At 42.1% G+C, this 21,398-nt stretch overlaps 1 protein-coding gene across 2 annotated transcripts in view; it reads left to right on the top strand.

The window, feature by feature from the left end:
- APBA1 (amyloid beta precursor protein binding family A member 1) overlaps nt 1–21,398 on the top strand; it is a 196,771-nt gene that overhangs the window by 88,568 nt on the left and 86,805 nt on the right. For both annotated transcript variants that reach the window (XM_082243995.1, XM_082243996.1), the window contains exon 2: nt 10,986–12,187. In XM_082243995.1, coding sequence (XP_082100121.1) covers nt 11,030–12,187 — 1,158 coding nt within the window. In that variant the 5' untranslated portion in view covers nt 10,986–11,029. The remainder of the gene's footprint in view (nt 1–10,985; nt 12,188–21,398) is intronic.

Here is a 21,398-nt window from a genome sequence, read left to right on the forward strand (position 1 = left end):
ATAAAAAGATGTGTGTTGGAATGTAAATGTAAATGAGGGGCCAAATCAAATCATTGTTGGGGAATCACAGTGCTTCAAATTTTCCATTCTTGCAAGGCACAGAATATTCCATTTTGCATCTAAAGTAAAATTGTAGTAACTTTTTTTTTTTTGCGTTTTGGAAAGGGGGGAAGGGTTCTACTGTAATTTCTTTCAGCGTGTTGCTGTCTTTATCACTAATTTTAGGAGATTTTCCTAACCTCCTATTAAGTGTCAACCTGAATACGGAGCACAGCTTATTCTGACCTACCTTCACCCTACTAAAAACAAATGTTATAACTGATGTTCACCTAACTTCTGTCCTGCAGACCACAAGGGCTAGGAGGAATCGCCTTAAATCGAAAAATAAAGCCATTGATTTAATGGTTCCTCAAAACATGCGGAGGATGAGAACTGTCAGTCACTTGTGCTCTCAACTGAACTGTGAAACCATTGAATAGCTGGTTTCATAACTGATCACATGTGCAGCCCCATGGCAACTACAGATCAGAGACTAGGATGGTGGCTTCCTTGGCTGTAAAGGCTAGGAAGATTTAGTTCTGCTTTAGTAGGGTCAAAGACCGTAGTAAAAACCTAGTAGAGGTTTTTAATCTCTTCCTAGTCCATGCAAAACTAAACCAAATTTTTTTTTTACCTGTACCTGACTCATACTCGCTCATTTATTTTAACCCCTTCCCACCCACAGTCTGTATATAGCTGTTGACTAAAAAGAGTCACTGTGCTGAGCATGTTTATAAATTTCAACCATTACTTGGTTCTCAAGCCTATCCTGTTGCACACAGCTGAGGTTCCCACTGATGATCTGGTACCAGGTCAGAGAGGTTCCCAAGCTGATGACATTGTATTGTACAATGTAGGACCAGTGTCGCCACAAGCGGTGGCTGCTGGACTTGCATTGTACATTTTGACGCAATGACGGCGACATGACTGTTTGGAGACCAGCATGAAGTGACCAGTCATCATAATCTGAACCAGCAGGACTGGGATTTAAGGTAAGGTAATTATATGCATTGGGGGGCAAGACCGATTTACCATTTTCTGTTTTATTGTATTTTTTTGGGCCAGCCCAGAGTTATTGTTTAAGTGTGACAAATGGGCACCGTTTTCATTGGAAAGACTAAATCCTGGTTCTTGTGAGTGCCCTTTACATAGATAAAAGCCTGGTTCTCAGTGATCAGCTACACAAAGCACATTTGGATCTGATCTTTACAACTGTTAAGTATAAAGACAGATATAATCCTTCCTAAGTGAGACTGAAGTGTAGTCATCAAGAATAAATGTAGTAGGAAAGCTCCCTGTGCTCTTTATTCTGCTCATTGCTGTCCTTTTCAAAGAATGTCTTCTTCAAATGCTGTTTCTGTTCTTCCCAAACTGCCATAGCTGAGCCAAACTTCCAAGCACATATGAAGCTACATACCATAAGTTTTGAGGAGCCTTGGTTTGTGTTAAGTTCTGATTCTTCTTGGTAAACCCTAACCCTTCTGCTAAGCATGTCTTGGGCAACAATTGGTTTCCACTCAAATTGGCCTTAGTGTGTAGTTAGTAATTTGCTACCAGTGTTCAGATTCATACTTACCTAGGTGGATGCAGCATTGGTCCGATGCTCTAAGGCTCAAAGACTGAGAACCGAACGATCAAACACCGCCGCTCTCTCGCTTCTCACAGCTCCCTGAGCAGAGAGCTGGTGACTGCCAGTCACCGGCTGTCTGCTCTGCCCACTTCTCGCTCACTGTAGCGCTGGGCTATGGAGGGGATGTGAGTGGTCGACTCAGGCTCCCAGCGACTTTTTGAGAGGCTGTGCCAGTCCAGGCATGTAGGTGGATCCCGACCATATGGTTGCGATCTTGCCCCATCTTGGACCAACTCTGTGACGTCAGCTGACAGCGGCTTTAGCCGCTGTCTACTGAAAATGGGTCACAAGAGTGCAGAATGAACTGCACTTCTGTGATCCACAGAAGAAGTAAAGTCAAACAAGCTTTTAATTTGAGCAAGTTGCATACTTTTGTATCCCAATCCATTTAGATCAGAGTGTACAATTGAAGAGTTTGATTATGGACTTCTTAGGGACATAAACTTATCCACAGAATCTGTGGCGAAGTTTATGTCCCTAAAAAGTGCATAACCAAACTCTTCAATCAGCCTTTGCTTGATACATGGTGGTAATTTTTAGGAAATTACAATAATTTGTGTAAGTTGCTCTTGTTTTTTCCGCACTGGAAAAAATATACTCAAAAAGTACTATTGCTTCCAGCCTCCTCCATACCTCCAAATTTCCTTTTTTACTACTGTGGTCCAAATGCCTGTTATAAGGTGGCTACATTTGTTCTCCATGATCCCGCTGTACGTAGGAATGTAGCCACCTTCTCTTGCTCACTCCCGAGATGGACTAAGGACTATGAATATGGGATTTGTATTGTCCATATGACTGCAGCAAACATACACTGCCCATTCCAAACAAAAAAAAAGTTAAAAGCGAAATGAGAGGTTCAAGAGCTCACTGAGGTCATTACAAGGAGGCAGAAAAATGATTTTTATGAAAAATAGATTACAGCCCCGTTAAATTGTGGATTTGTATGGATTATTATTAGCTAAACAGGAAAAAGTGGTGTGTCACTTTAAAGAAAGTTATCTGAAGATCAAGCCAATGTCCCTCTTTGATGAAACCGTGCTAGCATAACTAGAACACAGGGGAAGATTGTGTGCATGTTGCTTTTAGTAGGTCTCTTATACTTTGAGGCATTTTCAGAACATAAGGCGTAGATTGGCTCCGAGGTGCTTGAATGCTGCAGGAGATTTGCTTCTAAAAGGCTCTCATTTTCTGTACTTAGCTGTGAACTACTTAGCTGTGTTTTAAACAAATTCAGGTTGCTGTTACAGTCTCGTCTGTCTAGTGCATTTATTTTATCTAGACAAAAGTGGTAGTAAGTAATTTAGGTTATGATCACACACATTGCCTTCTCCATAATAGAGCTTGCTATTTTTTGTGGTAACGAGAGAAAAAAAAATCTGGCACAATTTTTTTTAAAGTGATTGTAAAGCCAAATCTATTTTTCTTTTAAAATAAACATGTTATACTTGCCTGCAATGGTTTTGTACAGAGCAGCCCCGATCCTTCTCGTCGGGTCCCCCACCCGTGCTTTTTGGTGTAGGAAGTAGCTTCCTAGTGTGGCACAAATGCAGGCTTGATCCTGAGCCGCGCTGTCTGCATCTATAGACACAGAAACACTTTGCCCTGCCCCCACTTCCTCATTATAGGAATTGATTAACAGCAGCAGAATCACATGGCTTTCACTGATGTCAGCCTGCCCTGTGAGATTGCTAAAAGAGCATCTACTCCCAGGCACAGCACTGCATTAAGATCGGGCTCAGGTGAAAATGAGGGGTGCTGGGGGGGGGGGGTATCCTGTGGCACAGGTTTTTATGCCTTAAAGTGGAGTTCCACCCATTTTTGGAACTTTAGATCTATGTAATCCCCTTTAAAATGGCTTTTACCAATGGAAACTTTTTTTTTTTTGCTAGTAAATACCTTAATTTCGGCTTTATTCCTCCTCTCCTCACTTCCGGGTCTGATCGGCGATGACGTCATTCAGCGATTCGCAGTGTCTGCTGGGATGTATTCTATTCCAGAAATCTCGCAGTAGCTGTATCTGTACTGAGCCGTGCCTGCCCCGCCTCCTCTCATTGAGTTGTATTGTATGCAATGTATTAAGGCTGTTCTCTGCCCCGCCTCCGCCCCGCCTCCTCTCATTGAGTTGTATTGTATATGAGAGGAGTTGTATTGTAATGAGAGGAGGCGGGGCAGAGGCGGGGCAGAGAACGGCCTTAATACATTCATACAATACAACTCAATGAGAGGAGGCGGGGCAGAGAACGGCTCAGTACAGCTCAGCTACTGCGAGATTTCTGGAATAGAATACATCCCTGCAGACACTGCGAATCGCCGAATGACGTCATCGCCGATCGGACCCGGAAGTGAGGAGAGGAGGAATAAAGCAGAAATTAAGGTATTTACTAGCAAAAAAAAAAAAAGTTTCCATTGGTAAAAGCCGTTTTAAAGGGGATTACATAGATCTATGTATTCCAACCTATTAAAAATAGGTGGAACTCCGCTTTAAATTGTTACTAAAGTCTTTTTTTTTTAATGTTAAAATAACAAACCTGTTATACTTGCCTGCTTAGTGTAGTTGTTTTTTCACACAGCGCCCCAGAACCTCCTCTTCTTGTGTCCCTCTTTGGTGCTCCTGGCCCCTCCCTTCTGTTGAGTGCCCCCACAGCAAGCAGCTTGTTATGGGGGCACCTGAGCCCAGCCACAGCTCCCTGTGCCCATTCAGACATGCTGCCCAGCCCGCACCCTCTCTCTCTCTCCTTATTGGCTCACTGAATTTGATTTACCGCAGTGGGACGCTGCCGTCTCAGCCGAGGAGCAGGGAGAGTCCTGGGCGGCCCTGACACTTCTGCAACATCCCTGGATCAAGATGGGCTCAGGTAAGTATTAGGGGGGCTGCTGCACACAGAAGGCTTTTTATCGTAATGCATAGAATGCATTAAGAGAAAAAAAACCTTCTGCCTTTACAACCCCTTTAATACATAGAATAAATGCAATAAGGTAAAACATTCAGATTATTTCAGGGCCTTATCTAGGTTGTAGTAACCTTCTTTACTTTCACTACTAAAAACCCTTGTAGGTAAAGCCTGCCATAGATGGTTCGAATCTCATTCAGTTTAGCAGGGACAGGCCGAGATTCGTATCATCTATGGGCAGACTGATTCAAGTCAATCAAATCATCAATCAAACTTAGTACAACCAGCATGCCGGATTTTTACATGGGATTATTGCCAGTGGCAATAATCACAATGTTCTCCCGGCTGAGACAGCTCCTCGCACCCCACCGGTAAAATACACTAGCTCCAGGGGAGGGAGCAATTTTGTTTCCTGCAATCTGTGGTTATAAGAAAGAAAAGCATATCCTCTATGGCAGGGGTGTCAAACTCAACTTCATTACGGGCCTCATCAGAATTGTGGTTGCCCTCAAAGGGCCGGTTGTGTCTGTAAGACTAGATGTCCTGAGCACCCCATTCCCTCTTACATCAGATGTCAAGAGCCCCCCACCTTCAGAAGTCAAGAGTGCCCCACCCTCCCTTACATCACAGTGCACCCGCCTTACCTTGTGCTGCTGCTGGGAAGAAGCTGGGGGCGAAGCTGGGAAGCAGAAAGTGCAGGGTCTGGAGAAGGACTGGAGTTTGTTGAATGCTGAGACCAGGGGAGGTAGAAATGATGGGGTCCTGTGGCTGTACATAATCTGTACGAGGAGTTCTGTCCTCCTCTTTGCAGATGACTGCTTAGGCGGGAAATGGGGCAGCTGCACAGAGAAGTGCAGGATCTGGCAGAGTTGTTCTGTCTTCCTCGTGGGGAGGACACGTAAAATGGCCTAGAGGGCCGAATTCGACCTGTGGGCCTGGTGTTTGACACGTGATCTATGGCCTACCCCTGATTTTATAAATGGAGTTTCCTGTCTTTTTAAAATTATCTTAACCACATGGCTGCATGTATTATTACTTGAATAGCCTGCCTAAGCTTCCCTTTGCAGTTTCCTAACTAGGATCATTGAATTCTCTACTTCTCTTCTTCTTTAGTTACGTATAACTTTACCTTCCAGTTATGGCCTGGTTGCTGTTAGTTTAATAGCTATATGTTTATGGCTCCTTTATTTATTTATATATATATTGTAGGGGATCAGACTCAAGGCAGGGGCACGCTCACAGGTTTCTTTAGAAAATGACATGTTTAATGCACTCTCAAAAGTTCATAACAAAAGAAACTGGCTCCTGGCCAAACAAACTAAATAAACTTCCGCTCAACTGAGCCTTACTGTGTTTGTAGTCCTTTTAAAAGTCCTTGTTCAGGTAAGTGTCCTTTCTGGAACAAACGATAATATCCCAGGTTTCAGAGACAAGCAGCCATGCTTCCTCTAATGGAGACATCCACACTCTCTCTGAGATCCAGGTCCAGCTGCCTTAATCAAGGCCTAGCCAGAGACCAACAAACTGTTGTCCACGGAATTGGGAATCTGTCCCACCCAGAGCACTATCAGATTCCCAGTAAAACCAGCCCCGGAACAGACCTTACTAATAAAGGGTAAAGAACTAGCACTCTTTACCATAACGTCTTTGATGATTTTACCTTAGATTGAAAAATCTAAAACTGTGGAGGAACGTAGATCCCAACCACTTCCCCTGCCATTTGGAGCTGTTTTACCAGCACCCTGCTACAATCTATATACATGTGTGTGTGTGTGTGTATATTCACACACACATTGTAACAAAATATTCCGATTTGTGACTTGTTATATTGGTTTTTGCACTTTATATTCAATTTAAAATCATTTTTAGCCTAAAATGTGAAACGCTTACATCCACTGTTTGTAGGCCTAAATTATGTGCTAAATTTAATTTTGTTGAAGCTTAACCGTAGCCATCAAGAATTGCTATGTAATGCAGTTGGACTAGCATTTTGTCTGAAAATGTCATGCCTGTTTTTATTCTTTACCTTTCACCAGTTTGTTTCTGTACAGTGATTCTGTGAAGGTGAATTAGGCATTTGTCTGGGGAAGCATGGCTTGTAAAATGTAATGTTACTGTTGATGAGACCTTGGGGGAGTCAGGGAATGCACTAGTCTAATTTATAGAGGCTTCTGCACAGACTGTGACCACAGACATTCTTCTGCTGCCCTGCATGGGCTGTCAAATAGGAAATCTGCAAGCCATTTTAAATAGAAATCTGAAAATCACAAGTATAAATTATAAATTCATTGGGATGTCTTCAGATCAACTTTACGGCGGAGCAGTGCGACCATTGTTCTGGGCCGCCGTCCTATGACGGTGGCCCATTCAGCAGGGCAGGCGCGCGATCATGTGCGCGCCGCCCTGCACTGCCGGTGTCGGCGTGTCCCCGGGACACACCCCGTCTCCGGCAGGGGGGAAACAGCCAATGGGCATGGCTGTTTCCCACGTGATCGGCTGTGTTCCAATGACACAGCCGATCACCATAGAGGAGCCCACAAGATGACCGCGCGATCGGGAGCGCGCAGCGCGGTCATGTCGGTGGCTCTGTGTTCCCTAGGAACACAGCTAGTCACCGGCGGTAGTAAACAGTCACTGACAGTGACTGTTTACTATGTGATCGGCTGTGAATCCATTCACAGCCGATCACAAAATGTAAACACAGAGCAGTAACTCACTGTTACTAGCTCTTCTCCCCTCACACAGTTTCCAGTGTGAGGAGAGCAGAGCTAGAAATAGTGAGTTACTGCTCTGTGTACCTGTCACAAAGTAAAATCACAAAAATAAATGTCCCCACACAGTCCTTAGCCCCCCCCCCCCCCCCATTGCACCTGTCACCCAACAGTCACCTCATCAGTGCCCAGAAATTGACACCCATAACGTTCACATGTGAGCGTAGCGATCGCAGGCAGAATCACTGCGATCCGGAAATCATTGCAAATCGCGGGACGCCTGTGCGTTGCCCGTCATTTGCAATAGCACCCCAAACGCTGTGCGATGTTGCCGCCATTTCCGCCTGCCGAATCACGGTAACATCGCTCAAACATCGCATGACGCCCAAAAAAGGTACAAGAGTTTCTTTGGGGCGTCATGCGTTGTTTGCGCGATGTTACCGCGATTCAGCAGGCGGAAATCGCTGCAACATCGCACAGTGTTTGGGGTGCTATTGCAAATCACGGGCAACGCACAGGCGCCCCGCGATTTGCAATGATTTCCGGATCGTGGGCAGAATCGCTGTGATTCTGCCTGCGATCGCTACGCTCACATCTGAACATAGCCTAAAGTTCACCTGTCACCAGAGACTGCCATCAGTACCGCCGTGCACCATCGCCCGTCACCTGTCACCCATCGGTGACCATCGCCCGTCACCTGTCACCCCATCAATCACCGTCACCTGTCACCCCATCAGTCATCGTCATCTGTCACCCTATCAATCATCGTCACTTGTCACCCCATCAGTGATAGTCACTTGTCACCCCGTCAGTGATTGTCATCTGTCACCCCATCAATCATCGTCACTTGTCACCTCATCAATCATCATCACCTCATCAGTCATCGTCACCTGTCACCCCATCAGTCATCGTCACCTGTCACCCCATCAGTCATCGTCACCTGCTTGCCATATACGTGCAACCACTTACCGACCGCCTAACGACTATATGCGTCAGCCATTAAAAGCTAAATATTGGGGTTATGGCAGCAGATACCTGCCATAACACCGGTATTTTTTTAAACGGCGGGCGGCTTTCAGATAAGGGTAGTCCCAGTGGCGGATTCGCTGCAAAATTACCTTTACGGTGCAGGGGAAGTGGTGCCCCCCTCCCGCCTCGTCCCAGACGTTTTCCCAGCTTACCGGACCCGCCGGCAGCGGGGAAAACTATCCGGTCCCGGATCCTCAGAGACAGGAAGTCGAGTGAGGGCAAGATGGCCCTCATGCGACTCTATGGTCTTGAAGGACCGGAGCTATGTCAAAAGTCGTTGCCTAGCAACCGGTTTAAAGGGCCGTTTTTTTTTTTCAACAATTTTTTTTTTTCTTCTTTTTTAGTGTAGTTGTGAGGTGTGAGGTCTTTTTGACCCCAGATCTCACAATAAAGAGGACCTGTCATGCCTATTTCTATTACAAGGGATGTTTACATTCCTTGTAATAGGAATAACAATTATCAAAACATTTTTTTTTTTAAACTGTGTAAAAATAAAAAAATAATAAATAATAGGAAAAAAAAAATTAAAGCGCCCTGTCCCCGTTAGCTCGCGCGCAGAAGCAAACACATACGCAATTCCCGCCCACATATGTAAACGGTGTTCAAACCATACATGTGAGGTATCTCCGCGATCGTTAGAGCGAGAGCAATAATTTGAGCCCTAGACCTCCTCTGTAACTCTAAGCTGTTAACCTGCAGAAATTTTTAAAATGTTGCCTATGGGGATTTTTAAGTACCAATGTTTGGCGCCATTCTGTGAGCATGCGCAATTTTGAAGCATGACATGTTGGGTATCTAATTACTCGGCATAACATTATCTTTCACATTATGGCAAAAAATTGGGCTAAATTTACTGTTTTCTTATTTTTTTGTTCAAAAAAGTAGATTTTTTTCAAAAAAATTGCATTTGGAAGACTGCTGCGCAAATATGGTGTGATAAAAAATATTGCAATGATCTCCATTTTATTCTCTAGGGTCTCTGCTAAAAAAAAATATATAATGTTTGGGGGTTCTAAGTAGTTTTCTAGCAAAAAAAATTATTTTAGCTTGTAAACACCAAGTGTCAAAAATAGGCCCAGTCTTAAAGTGGATAAATGGACAACTTTGTGAAAAGGGCTACTTGGATGTTAGGCCTCTGTATGTGGCTAGGCTGTGTAAAAGTGTTACACATGTGATATCGCCATACTCAGGAGGAATAGCAGAATGTATTTTGGGGTGCAATTTTTGCTATGTACATGCTATGTGTTAGAAATATTGCATAAATGGAGAGCTTTGTGTAAAAAAAAATGCGTTTTCATTTTCTTTCCACAGTTCCCAAAAACTTGTGGAAAAAAATGACAAGTTCCAAAGACTCATTATGCCTCAAAAATTATACGTTGGGCTGTTTGCTTTCCAAAATGGGGTCATTTTATGGGGGTTTCCATTGTCCTGGTGCTCCAGGGCCTTCAAAAGTGCGATAGGTTGTCAGGAAATTATATGTGTAATTTGTGCTCCTAGAATGACGGACGGTGCTACTTGGATGTTAGGCCTCTGTATGTGGCCAGGCTGGGAAAAAGTCTCACACATGTGGTATTGCCATACTCAGGAGGAGTAGTAGAATGTGTTTTGGGGTGTAGTTGCAAGTATACATATGCTGTGTGAGAGAAATAACCTGTTAATACGTCAATTTGTAAAAAAAAGAAAATCTTCATTTTGCAAAGAGTTGTGGGAAAAAATTACAACTTTAAAAAACTCACCATGCCCCTTATTAAATACCTTAGAATGTCTACTTTCCAAAAAGGGGTCATTTGGGGGGTATTTGTACTTTCCTGACTTTTTAGTGTCTCAAGAAATGAGATAGGCCTTCAGTACATCAGGTGTGATCAAGTAAGGTCAATTTTCAATGATTAGCACCATAACTTGTGGACTCTATAACCTTTCACAAAGACCAAATAATATATACTTATTTTATTTTTACCAAAGATAAGTAGCAGTATAAATTTTGGCCAAAATTTGTGAAGAAAAATTACTCATTTGCTAAATTTTATGACAGAAACAAAGAAAAATGCGTTTTTTCACAATATTTTCAGTTTTTTTTTATTTATAGCACAAAAAATAAAAAACCCAGTAGTGATTAAATACAATCAAAAGAAAGCTCTATTTGTGTGAAAAAAAGGGACACAAATTTTTTATGGGTACAGTGTTGCATGACTGAGTAATTGTCATTCAAAGTGTGAGAGCGCTGAAAGCTGAAAATCAGTCTGGGCAGGAAGGGGGTGAAAGTGCACTGTAGGCAAGTGGTTAAACTATACATTTTTTTTAATTGTATGCATTTTCCATCTTGTTACATGCTTACATATTTAATTTGGTTGAAAAAAGACACATCCAGTTCAACCAACATAGAAAACAAAACCTCCATATAACACTATCCTACACCCACACTTTATCCACAAAAAAACAATAAAGCATTAAACCATTTTCTAGCACGGGATACAAAATTCCTTCCTGATCCCCCAAGAGGTAATCAGATATTCCCTGGATTATACCTATAAATATTCGTATTCAGGTATATTATGTGCATTCTTGCCTGTTAAGTTACAATAGGATATGTTCGTACAGTTTCTAAATTCTAATTTCAGCTCACAGCTTTTTTTTTTTTTATGTCCATTTCAGGTTTTCTCATATACATTTTTATGTCTCTTGCAGGCAAGATGTTGATATGGTAAGCTTACCTCAATAGCAAATCTGCCATGAACAACTCCGAGGGATCGCAGGAGGTGGAGGCTAGCGATGAGCCTGGAAATGCAGACGTCAATGAGTCTGTAGAAGCTGACCTTGAACTTCCAGAAGTTGAAGAAGAGCAACATTCACATCCTTCTCCCAACTTGAGGCAGGAGCAGGAGCAGGAGAGACCATTTGGGCAGGATGAAGAAGGAACACTTGCTAGATCCGCTAGTACAGAGAGTGGATTTCACAACCACACGGATACAGCGGAAGGGGATGTTATAGGAGGCCAAGAAGATGGATATGACATGGACAGAGCTCAGGAAAATGAGGATGAGAATGCTTATGCTGTTCAATACAGGCCAGAGTCGGAGGAATATACGGAGAATGCAGAGGCTGAGCATGGTGAAGCACTTCGAAACAGAACTCTACCCAATCACTTACATTTCCATGGTTTGGACCAAGAGGAGGCTATAAATGCAGCTTATTCAGGGTATGTCTACACACATCGGTTATTTCACAGGGGTGAGGATGAACAATATGCTGAACCATATGCAGACTATGGACTGCAAGAGCATGTTTATGAGGAAATAGGTGACACACCAGATTTGGATCTCAGAGAGGGTCTTCGACTCTATGAGCAGGAAAGAGAAGAAGCTGATAATTATAGGAAAGAAGCTCTTGGTGCTCGACTTCATCATTATGATGAGCGATCAGATGGTGAGTCTGATAGTCCTGAGAAAGAAGCAGAGTTTGCTCCCTATCCAAGGATGGACAGTTACGAGCAAGAAGAAGACATTGATCAGATTGTAGCAGAGGTCAAACAGAGCATGAGTTCCCAAAGTCTTGACAAAGCTGCTGAGGACATGCCAGAATCTGAACAAAACTTAGATCTTGCTGACCCCTCTATAGTTAGTGGAGGAGGCCATGTTACTAATGGCAACCTCTCTACTGCCTCAAAGACTGCTGCTAATACAGGAGAAATAGTGCAAAGGTACAGTAAAGAAAAACGAGATGCCATCTCGCTGGCTATCAAAGACATTAAGGATGCTATAGAGGAAGTAAAGACCAGGACAATACGTTCTCCATATACTCCTGACGAGCCAAAAGAACCAATTTGGGTAATGAGGCAGGATATCAGCCCAACGAAGGACTGTGAAGATCAGAGACCACTAGGTGGCGATGTAAGTATGATTGTTGTTTGTCTGAAGACTCCATGTAATGACCAAGTCTATAAGCAGATATACAGTATAGCCACGCATTCAATTATTATGCAAAACAGACGTTTTTGGGAAGCCTGGTTATGAAAATTGCTTATATGACTGCTTTCAATTTTACTGCCTGGAATTTTCTCCAGTTTATAAAAGTTTGCGATGTGAGGTGAAGCACATCATAAAAACTGTAGAAATGCAGTGAGACTGCAAAATCAAATGATGACACCTTAAGTTTCCCCCCAGTTTTCCTCCTACTGGATTATGGTGGGTTACATTTTTGGTAAACTTTTTATTTATTTTTTTTGTTTTTTGCAGGTAAATTTCCTTGACTTATTTTCAGCCTTGTCTAAATATAAAAATGAATGAACATTTTGTCTTTATAGGCAGCTTTGTATAAGCAAAATTTACAAGACTGATATTTAGCTTCTGTTAAAAAAAAAAAGCAGGTTTCCTTTCTAACCCACTTAAAAAAAACAAAATCTACTTTTCATCTTTACAAATTTAACAACAAATGGAGTTTATATTGTAATAATATATTTACATTGTACTAATTTGTAACAAAATTATTATTTGTTTAGTTATTTATGTAATTATGTAATCTAACTAGATACATACTGTATTTTTAATTTTTTTTTTTAATAGAATGGTGAAGGATGACAACCTCATCCTTGGCTTCTGTTGCTTGCTGGGTCACCATTTGAGAGATTTGCCTCCCCTGCCTATGTAACCACTGAGCTTGGCGGTGAAGGGTAATTTATCTAATTGAATGGAGAGAGAGGCCATTAAACACATTCCTATGGGACAGGCAGTAGGTGGGGTTGGGGGGATTTAGGACTTTGCCCAGATTAGTCAAACCCCTTGTAACAGTGGTAAAATCCTAACAAATTACACAAGAAACAAAAATACCCATCTAAACTTTATTAGCTATACAAAAAGAAATTTCCGAATAAGGTGATCTTCACAACCTGCAACATTGATATTGAACTATCTATGTATGCAGTCTTTACATATAGCTGTACCTATACTTATGCTATCTGCTTTCTTTAATGAAACCATATAAACTGTTGAAAGCAACATTGTAAAATCCCCCTTGTAACAATGAAACCGAATTTACGGCAGGTGTAGACTGGCAATTTTTTCTGTAGCAATCACTGCTCCTGATCACTCTGCAAGTAATCCCTAGCAATCGCTACACATGCAGTTGCATGTAGTAATGATCAAGCATCCAAATTTGGAGCATTGTGCTTCTATTAGGTGATGAATCTCTACTATGCGCTACACTTAATTTTTTCCCTATATGTAGTAATCAATAGTGATAGCTTGCCAACAGCCCTGGGACAAGGTCATCCAGAGCCCAGGGCAAACAAGCCAAATTGTGTGCGCCTCCCAAGGTGTATGAGCATTATGTGTCAACAAAAATCCCCCCTCCCCCCCCAAAAAAAGAAAGATCAAGCACTAATCTGCATGCTTACCCCCCAAGGATGAATCCCCCCTCCTCCCAGTACAAATCCCCCCTCCGCTACTGAAATCCCCCTTCCCAGCAAAAATCTTTGCCCCCTAGCTCAAATTCTTTTTCTCCCCATATGCCCATTTGTCCCCAGCACAAACCACGCCCGCTATAAAAAATTCCCCCGCCTAGCAGAAATCTTCTACCCTTCAAATTCCCCCTCCTTCAACCCCCCTCCCCCAGGAAAAAAAAATCTCCTCCTAGTCACCCCTTCTAGTACAAATCTCACCCCCCCCCCCACCCAATCACCACTTCTAGCACACGTCCCCACATTTCCCCTCCTAGCACAATTCATACCCCCCTGCCACCCCCCCTCCAAAATCCCCCTCCCAGCACAGATCCCTCCCCCCAATCTCCTCATGATGCCCCCCCACTTCACATGATACCACAGTGCCCAGTGCAGCCACCTTTCCAGCCCATCCCTTGTCCCCCAGACCTGCTCATGGGATGCAATCATGTTAATCGCCTTCTATGTTAACAAGAGGGCTGTGGAGTTGTGTTTACCATTATTTACCCTGTCTGTTCTGTGCTGGCAGATCTTCATTATTAGTTGTAAACTAGACTAGAATTGTCCCTATGGTGTATTGTTCAGCATGTTAATCTAAACAATTTAAAACACTTTAAAGTGTGTGTGTATAGCCAGAACATTGTGACCCTATCACTTTTTTATTCCTGTTTGTGTCCCTGTTAGGTAGAGTGACCCACTCTGTGTGTCCTGGTGACCATTGCCACTGGGTCAGAATGTGAGGAAATCCAAATCTTATGAGATGTCATCAGAAGAAGGGGAAAGGGGACACTTGTTTCGGTGAAAACTGTCTAAAAAAGGATATTGTATCTTCTGGACAGGAAGTGAAGATAAATCTCCCTAAAGCAGCCTTTCTCAACCTATTCAACACAGAGGAACCCTTGAAATAACTTTCTAGTCTCAATGAACTCCTGGTAAAAATTACTATACCTACAACTCATGATACATTAGTGTGATAGTCAGTGGGAAGAAGAAAGAGTCGTCCCCCCCCCCCCCCCCTTTACAGATAGCTAAAAGGATCAATGATATCATATCAGTGGTGTCAGTGGGAAATTATCTGAGAGGCAGAAATTACAACCTCTGGGGGAACCCTAGTTGAGAAACCCTCCCCTAAAGGGACACAGACGTAAGAAAAAAAAAAAGAAAAGCATGGGTTTTATGCTTTCTCTATTGAAAAAGAAAACATTTAGCTATATACACACACTTTAATGTGAGGTTGAGCTTTATGGTTTTTACAAAGGCATGATTCTCAAGTCTGACCCAATTATGCCATACACAGCTAGGTATCTTGCCAAAAACTGGTAAGAGATGCCACCACAACTTACCACGACTTTTCTTCTCACTGCTCATAATTCTCAATCTGCCCATTTTTAAACTGCAAAACCGTTGTAGGATGCCCACTGTTGCCTTGTAACACTTTAACAGAAAGGCATTGACTACCAACGAAGCAAATAAACTTGCATGTTTCTCCGTGCTGTCCTGGGAAAACATATCTGCTGTTGTCCATTCTTTACAGCATGGCACTCTCTAGCAATGTGCCCCATTCTATGACAACAAGTATCCCGCAAACCATTCTCTCGACCATGCTCACAATTTATTTTCCTTTTTCTCTGCTGAGTGATTATTGGACCTGCCTCACAGTCATCCAAATCATCACTATCATCAAAACAGGACACATACTCATCTGACGACTGGAGCGTGTCTTCAGGATCCCATTTGGGATCTGCAATCATCGCTTTCACTTTACACTTTTCCTCTAAGGCAACTACTCGGCATACATTCTTTAGTCATAACCAACATATCTTTCACTTTCTGCAACTTCTTCTGAAGCTCTTCATTCTTCTGCACCTTGCGGCAAAGGGTCTGCACAACTAACCACCCAGTAGTGGCAGCGGCTTTCCGCTCCTAAGAATATACGCTAACATCTAAACGCTAAACCTGCATACCAAGTTCCTTACCAAGGTCTGGATAGATTGGAGCAGTATATTTATTCAATTCCTCTGTAATGGGTTTTCAGTACCTAGAACAGACCCATGTTGGAATCGCCCCATACTTAGATGCTGATTCCTTCCCTTCCGCTCTCTTGCTTTTTTTAAACCGAATATGAATCCCTACTCTCAGGGGGGAACACAAATGCAAAAACAACAATCACAATCTTTATGTATTGTCCTGGCTCAAAGTGACTGTGCTAAGGGCTTATTCACTAAACTGCTGATTCTAGCAGCAATTCAATAAATAATACTCCTACACCCTCTTTAACACAATATTTCTACCAAATATTCTATATTTAATGACTATGCAGTATCCTGCCGAACTATGCCAGTTGTCATAAATGTGGGAACAACAAAATTTATAATGAAGGTATACTGGACAGCCACTGAAATATCTAGTGACTATTTAAAATGAACAGACCTACCAAGAGCAGTTTTGATAAAAAGCATAAAATAAAACTTACTGGACATCAAAATACATAAAGCTTCTTACACGTAAAAATCATCATAAACATTGACAAGACTCAAACATACACTATTCCCAATATCCCAAAGAAAGGTCAAATAATACAACTCTGGCAACAGCTTGCACTCAATATCTTGAACAGGACAGTGAGGAGGTTTTTTGCTGCATGCTTTCCCTCCACAGATCCAAAAACGAACCTCTTTCCCCCATGCCAGAGACTCTATTTATAGTCCTGTAGACCAGAGACCACCCACAGGATGTAAATATTCCTGCTGACCACTCACAGGTTGTTTTTGTGAGTGATGTCAGCAAGACATGGTTGCACTTCCCCCCCAAAACTACATGGTCAGTTGGATATGCGGCAGCCATCTTTACACACGACGTCAATGCTCACCAAATCACCTGTGGGTGAGAGATATTACACATGTATGGGAAAATTTGTAATGAGTCCGTTAAAAATATCCACAACTGATACACTATTCATGAGTTACAGGTACAGTATTGAATTTCATATATATTTAATCCTTATAGCTGAACTCTAGACAAATTTATCTTTTCCCATGCAGTGGGGCCGTGCCCACACTGCACAGCATAACTGCACATTTTTGTCTAGGGGAATGGAGAACGGAGACATATTTACCTAATCCTTCGATCCTCCTAGCATCAGAGACCGGTCCCTGTCACTCCTGATTCCCCCCCCCCCCAAATCTGCTTTCTAGTGCGATGGACTGTTCCTGATGTCATTGCGCCCATAGACCTGCTCTGAACAGTCCACCAGTGGATCGTGGGGTGTGCCGTTTGCTGCTGGAGCGGAAGATTGGGTTACTATTCAGCTTTATGGTCATCCCTTGACAAAATGAGCAGTTACCAATGCAGTGCAAGGAGATAAAAAAAATATTGCCTCGAGTTCATCTTAAATTTGTTTTATGGATATGGGAGGTCCATTTTAAACTTTTCCCTGTTAAGCATATACACTACATCTTCTCTTTTGAATAGTAAAGCTGATAATACAGGTCTCATTGTGGAAGATTTTGAAAGTTTGTCAGGCCAAACATTTTTTTTCCTTATACAGTGCATCCGGAAAGTATTCACAGCGCTACACTTTTTCCACATTTTGTTATGTTACAGAATTATTTCAAAATGGAATCCATTAATTTTTATCCTTGAAATCTTTGCAAATTTATTAAAAATAAAAAATGTAAAAATCACATGTGCATAATTATTCACAGCCTTTGACATGACACTCAAAATTGACCTTGGGTGCATCCTGTTTCCACCGATCATCCTTTGGAGTTCACCTGTGGTAAATTCAGTTGATTGGACATGATTTGGAAAGGCACACACCTGTCTATAGAAGGTCCCACAGGTAACAGTGCATGTCTGAGCACAAACCAAGCCATTAAGTCCAAGAAATAGTATGTAAATCTCCAAGACAGGATTGTATCGAGGTACAGATCTGGGAAAGGGTACAGAAAAATTTCTGCTGCATTGAAGGTCCCAATGAGCACAGTGGCCTCCTTTATCCATAAATGGAAGAAGTTTGGAACCACCAGGACTCTTCCTAGACCGGACCACCCAGGCCAAATTGAGCGATTAGGGGGAAGTGTCTTGGTCTGGAAGATGACTAAGAACCTGATGGTCACCCTGACAGAGCTCCAGCTTTCTCAGTGGAGAGAGGAGAAGCTTCCAGATAAACAACCATCTCTGCAGCACTCCACCAATCAGGCCTGTATTGTAGAGTGGCCAGAGGGAAGCCACTCCTCAGTAAAACGCACATGACAGCCCGCCTGGAGTTTGTCAAAAGGCACCTGAAGGACTCTCAGACCATGAGAAACAAAATTCTCTGGTCTGATGAAACAAAGATTGAACTCTTTGGCCTGAATGGAAAGCACCCTGAAACCAGGCACCGCTCATTACCTGGCCAATACCATCCCTACAGTGAAGTATGTTGGTGGCAGCATCATGCTGTGGGGGTGTTTTTCAGTGGCAGGAACTGGGAGGCTAGTCCTGATCGAGAGAAAGATGAATGCAGCAATCAACAGGGACATCCTTGATGAAAACCTGCTCCAAAGCGCTCTGGACCTCAGACTGGGGCGAAGATTCACCTTCCAACAGAACAACAACCCTAAGCAAAGGAGTGGCTGTGGGACAACTCTGTGAGTGTCCTTGAGTGGTCAGCCAGAGCCCAGACTTGAACCCGATTTGAACATCTGAGAGATCTGAAAATAGCTGTGCACTGATGCTCCCCATCCAACCTGACGGAGCTTGAGAGGTCCTGCAAAGAAGAATGGGAGAAACTGCCCAAAAATAGATGTGCCAAGCTTGTAGCATCATACTCAAAAAGACTTGAAGCTGTAATTGGTGCCAACAGTGCTTCAACAAAGTATTTAGCAAAGGCTGTGAATACTTTTGTACATGGGATTTTTGTTTTTTATGAATTTGCAAAGATTTTAAACAAACTTCTTTCACATTGTCATTATGGGGTATTGTTTATAGAATTTGGAGGGAAAAAAAATAATTTAATCCATTTTGGAATAAGGCTGCAACATAAAATGTGGAAAAAGTGAAGCACTGTGAATATTTTCCGGATGCACTGTATTTGGGATAGAATGAGGAATGGGGAATCACTGTGTGGCTGTTACTGCAATCCAGGGCTCCATTAGAGAGATTTTCCCTCATTTCCTCTTCTGCTGATAGATATTTTTTCTCTGTTACAGTCTGGTAGAACTGCTAACAGGGACATGGACATAAATAAAAATCTGACAGGGGTTCTAGACTTCCCCTACTTTACCATTTTTATTTGTGTGTGTGTGTGTGTTGCTGTTGGAGAGTCCCCTCCCTTCCTGTCTGTTTAAACATTGTCAGCAGAACAGGAAGTGTAGGTACGTCTCTCTAATGGAATCATGGATGGCAGTATAAACCTGACAGGGATTCTAACCCCTTCTTCACTATCCGAAAATTTAAAAATAAAAAAAGTGTTTTGTGCCTGGCTATCAATCAATACCCTGATTTTATTTTTAACCACTTTTCCACCAGGCCCATTTTTGAAACTTGGTGTTTACAAGCTAAAATCTTTTTTTTTTGCCAGAAAACTACTTAGAACCCCCAAACATTATATATATATATATATTTTTAGCAGAGACCCTAGAGAATAAAATGGAGATTATTGCAATATTTTTTATCACACCGTATTTGCGCAGCGGTCTTCCAAACGCAAATTTTTTGGAAAAAATTCACTTTTTTTAATTAAAAAAGTTAGCCCAATTTTTTTCCATAATGTGAAAGATAATGTTACGCCGAGTAAATAGATACCCAACATGTCATGCTTCAAAATTGCGCACGCTCACGAAATGGCGCAAACTTTGGTACTTAAAAATCCCCATAGAGGACACTTTAAAAATTTCTACAGGTTGCCATCTTAGAGTTACAGAGGAGGTCTAGGGCTCAAATTATTGCTTTCGCTTTCCGTATGCATTCGCTTCGGCAGGGCGCTTTAATTTTTTTTTTTTTTACTATTTATTTTATTTATTATTTTTATTTTTACACCGTTTTAAAAAAAAAAAAATTGATCATTTTTATTTCTATTACAAGGAATGTAAACATTCCTCGTAATAGAAATAGGCACGACAGAACTTCTTTTTTGTGAGATCTGGGGTCAAAAAGTCCTCAGATCTCACAAGTACACTAAAAGATGAAGAAAAAAAAAAGGGACCTTTAAACCGGTTGCTAGGAAACAACGTTTGCCGTCGCTCGGGTCCTCCAAGACCATAGAGTCGAGTGAGGGCAAGCTTGCCCTCACTCGACATCCTGTCTGTGACGATCCGGGACCAGATTGTTTTCCCCCCCCTGCCGGCGTTATTTAGGTTTAAGGTTATTTAGGTTTTAACGGAGGACATAAAAAGGCGTTTGGCGGGGTTGGTAAGTGGTTAAACCTCCGAAAGGAAGATGCCACCTAGAAATTGTTTTTTTTATTATTTTTTTTTTTACATACATGTTCACTGTAATTCTCTGTAGCCAGCATTCACAAAGCACCTCACAGGGTTAACAGGAATGTGCTTCCTTTAACCTACAATACAGTATTATTTTTTTTTTCTCCTTGCTGTATCTCTGGTCCTATTGAAACTTCCAAGACCGATTTGAATATGGGTGTTAGGAATTCTTAGTACTGACATATTAAAATAAAAACAACCAAGGTGCTTGTGATTGACTTGTTTGGCAGTAGTTCTCCTACATCACAAGCAGGGGTTTTTAGAATACCAATAAAGGGCTCTCCCCTGAATTGGTGCAAGACACCGATGTCTGGATGAAATGCTGAACTTTAAGCCTCGTACACACACAACGAATTTCCGCCGACCGGTCATCCGTCTTTTGTCCAGAGTTGTGTTTTGTTGGTTGGAATGTGCCTAGACTGCACACGAATTTTCTCGCCCAACAAAATTCTACTTCAGATGTGATGTCGTGTTGGATTGCTTTCTTTGTGTTCTTTCTTCTCTGAGCATGCCTAGTCTTGCTCATAAGATTTTTCCCTGTCAAAATCTGTACTGACTGCACGAAAATCGGACGTGTTTTGACGGAGGACAAAAATTTTATAGCCTGCACACCAGAATTTTTTCGGCCGAAAAAAAAAGTCGGAGTCGGTTGTCGAAAGCATCATACTAACAAGCCGAAAATCGGCAGATCGGTCGTCGGACGAAAATTCCCGACCGAATTTCGACGCGTGTGTACGAGGCTTTAGCTCATGTAAGTAGTGTTTCTTGTAGGCATCTCAATGTTTAACTTTCAGCTTAATTGGAGTATTTCAAATATATGGGAATTGATGAGCCTAACCCAGAGCACGTTTTCTGTTCAGACAAAGAAGCTATATTGTTGGTGTTTCTCTGACTTAGTAAACCCCAGAGCCAGCTCAGGTCTTGATGATTTTGATCCTACTACCTCTCTGCTTAAATAACTAATCTGTTATGAAAGCAGTGGCTATCAATTGTATATATTTTTTATTAACATAAAAAAAATTTGTTAAAATATTGGTTTATTAGCCGGTAAGAAAAACAATAGTTTTCACTAAACACACAGTAAAACAGATTGATAATGCATTTCTGAGCTGACTTATCAGATTCCTGGTAACGCCTTTCAAGTCCCTGTGTCAAATGGTCATTTGCCTTGACTCCTTGGCTTGATGTTTTGCCTTACCTTGC

This window comes from Pelophylax lessonae (genome assembly GCF_965119305.1).
Source record: "Pelophylax lessonae genome assembly, chromosome: 1".
Lineage (NCBI taxonomy): Eukaryota > Metazoa > Chordata > Amphibia > Anura > Ranidae > Pelophylax > Pelophylax lessonae.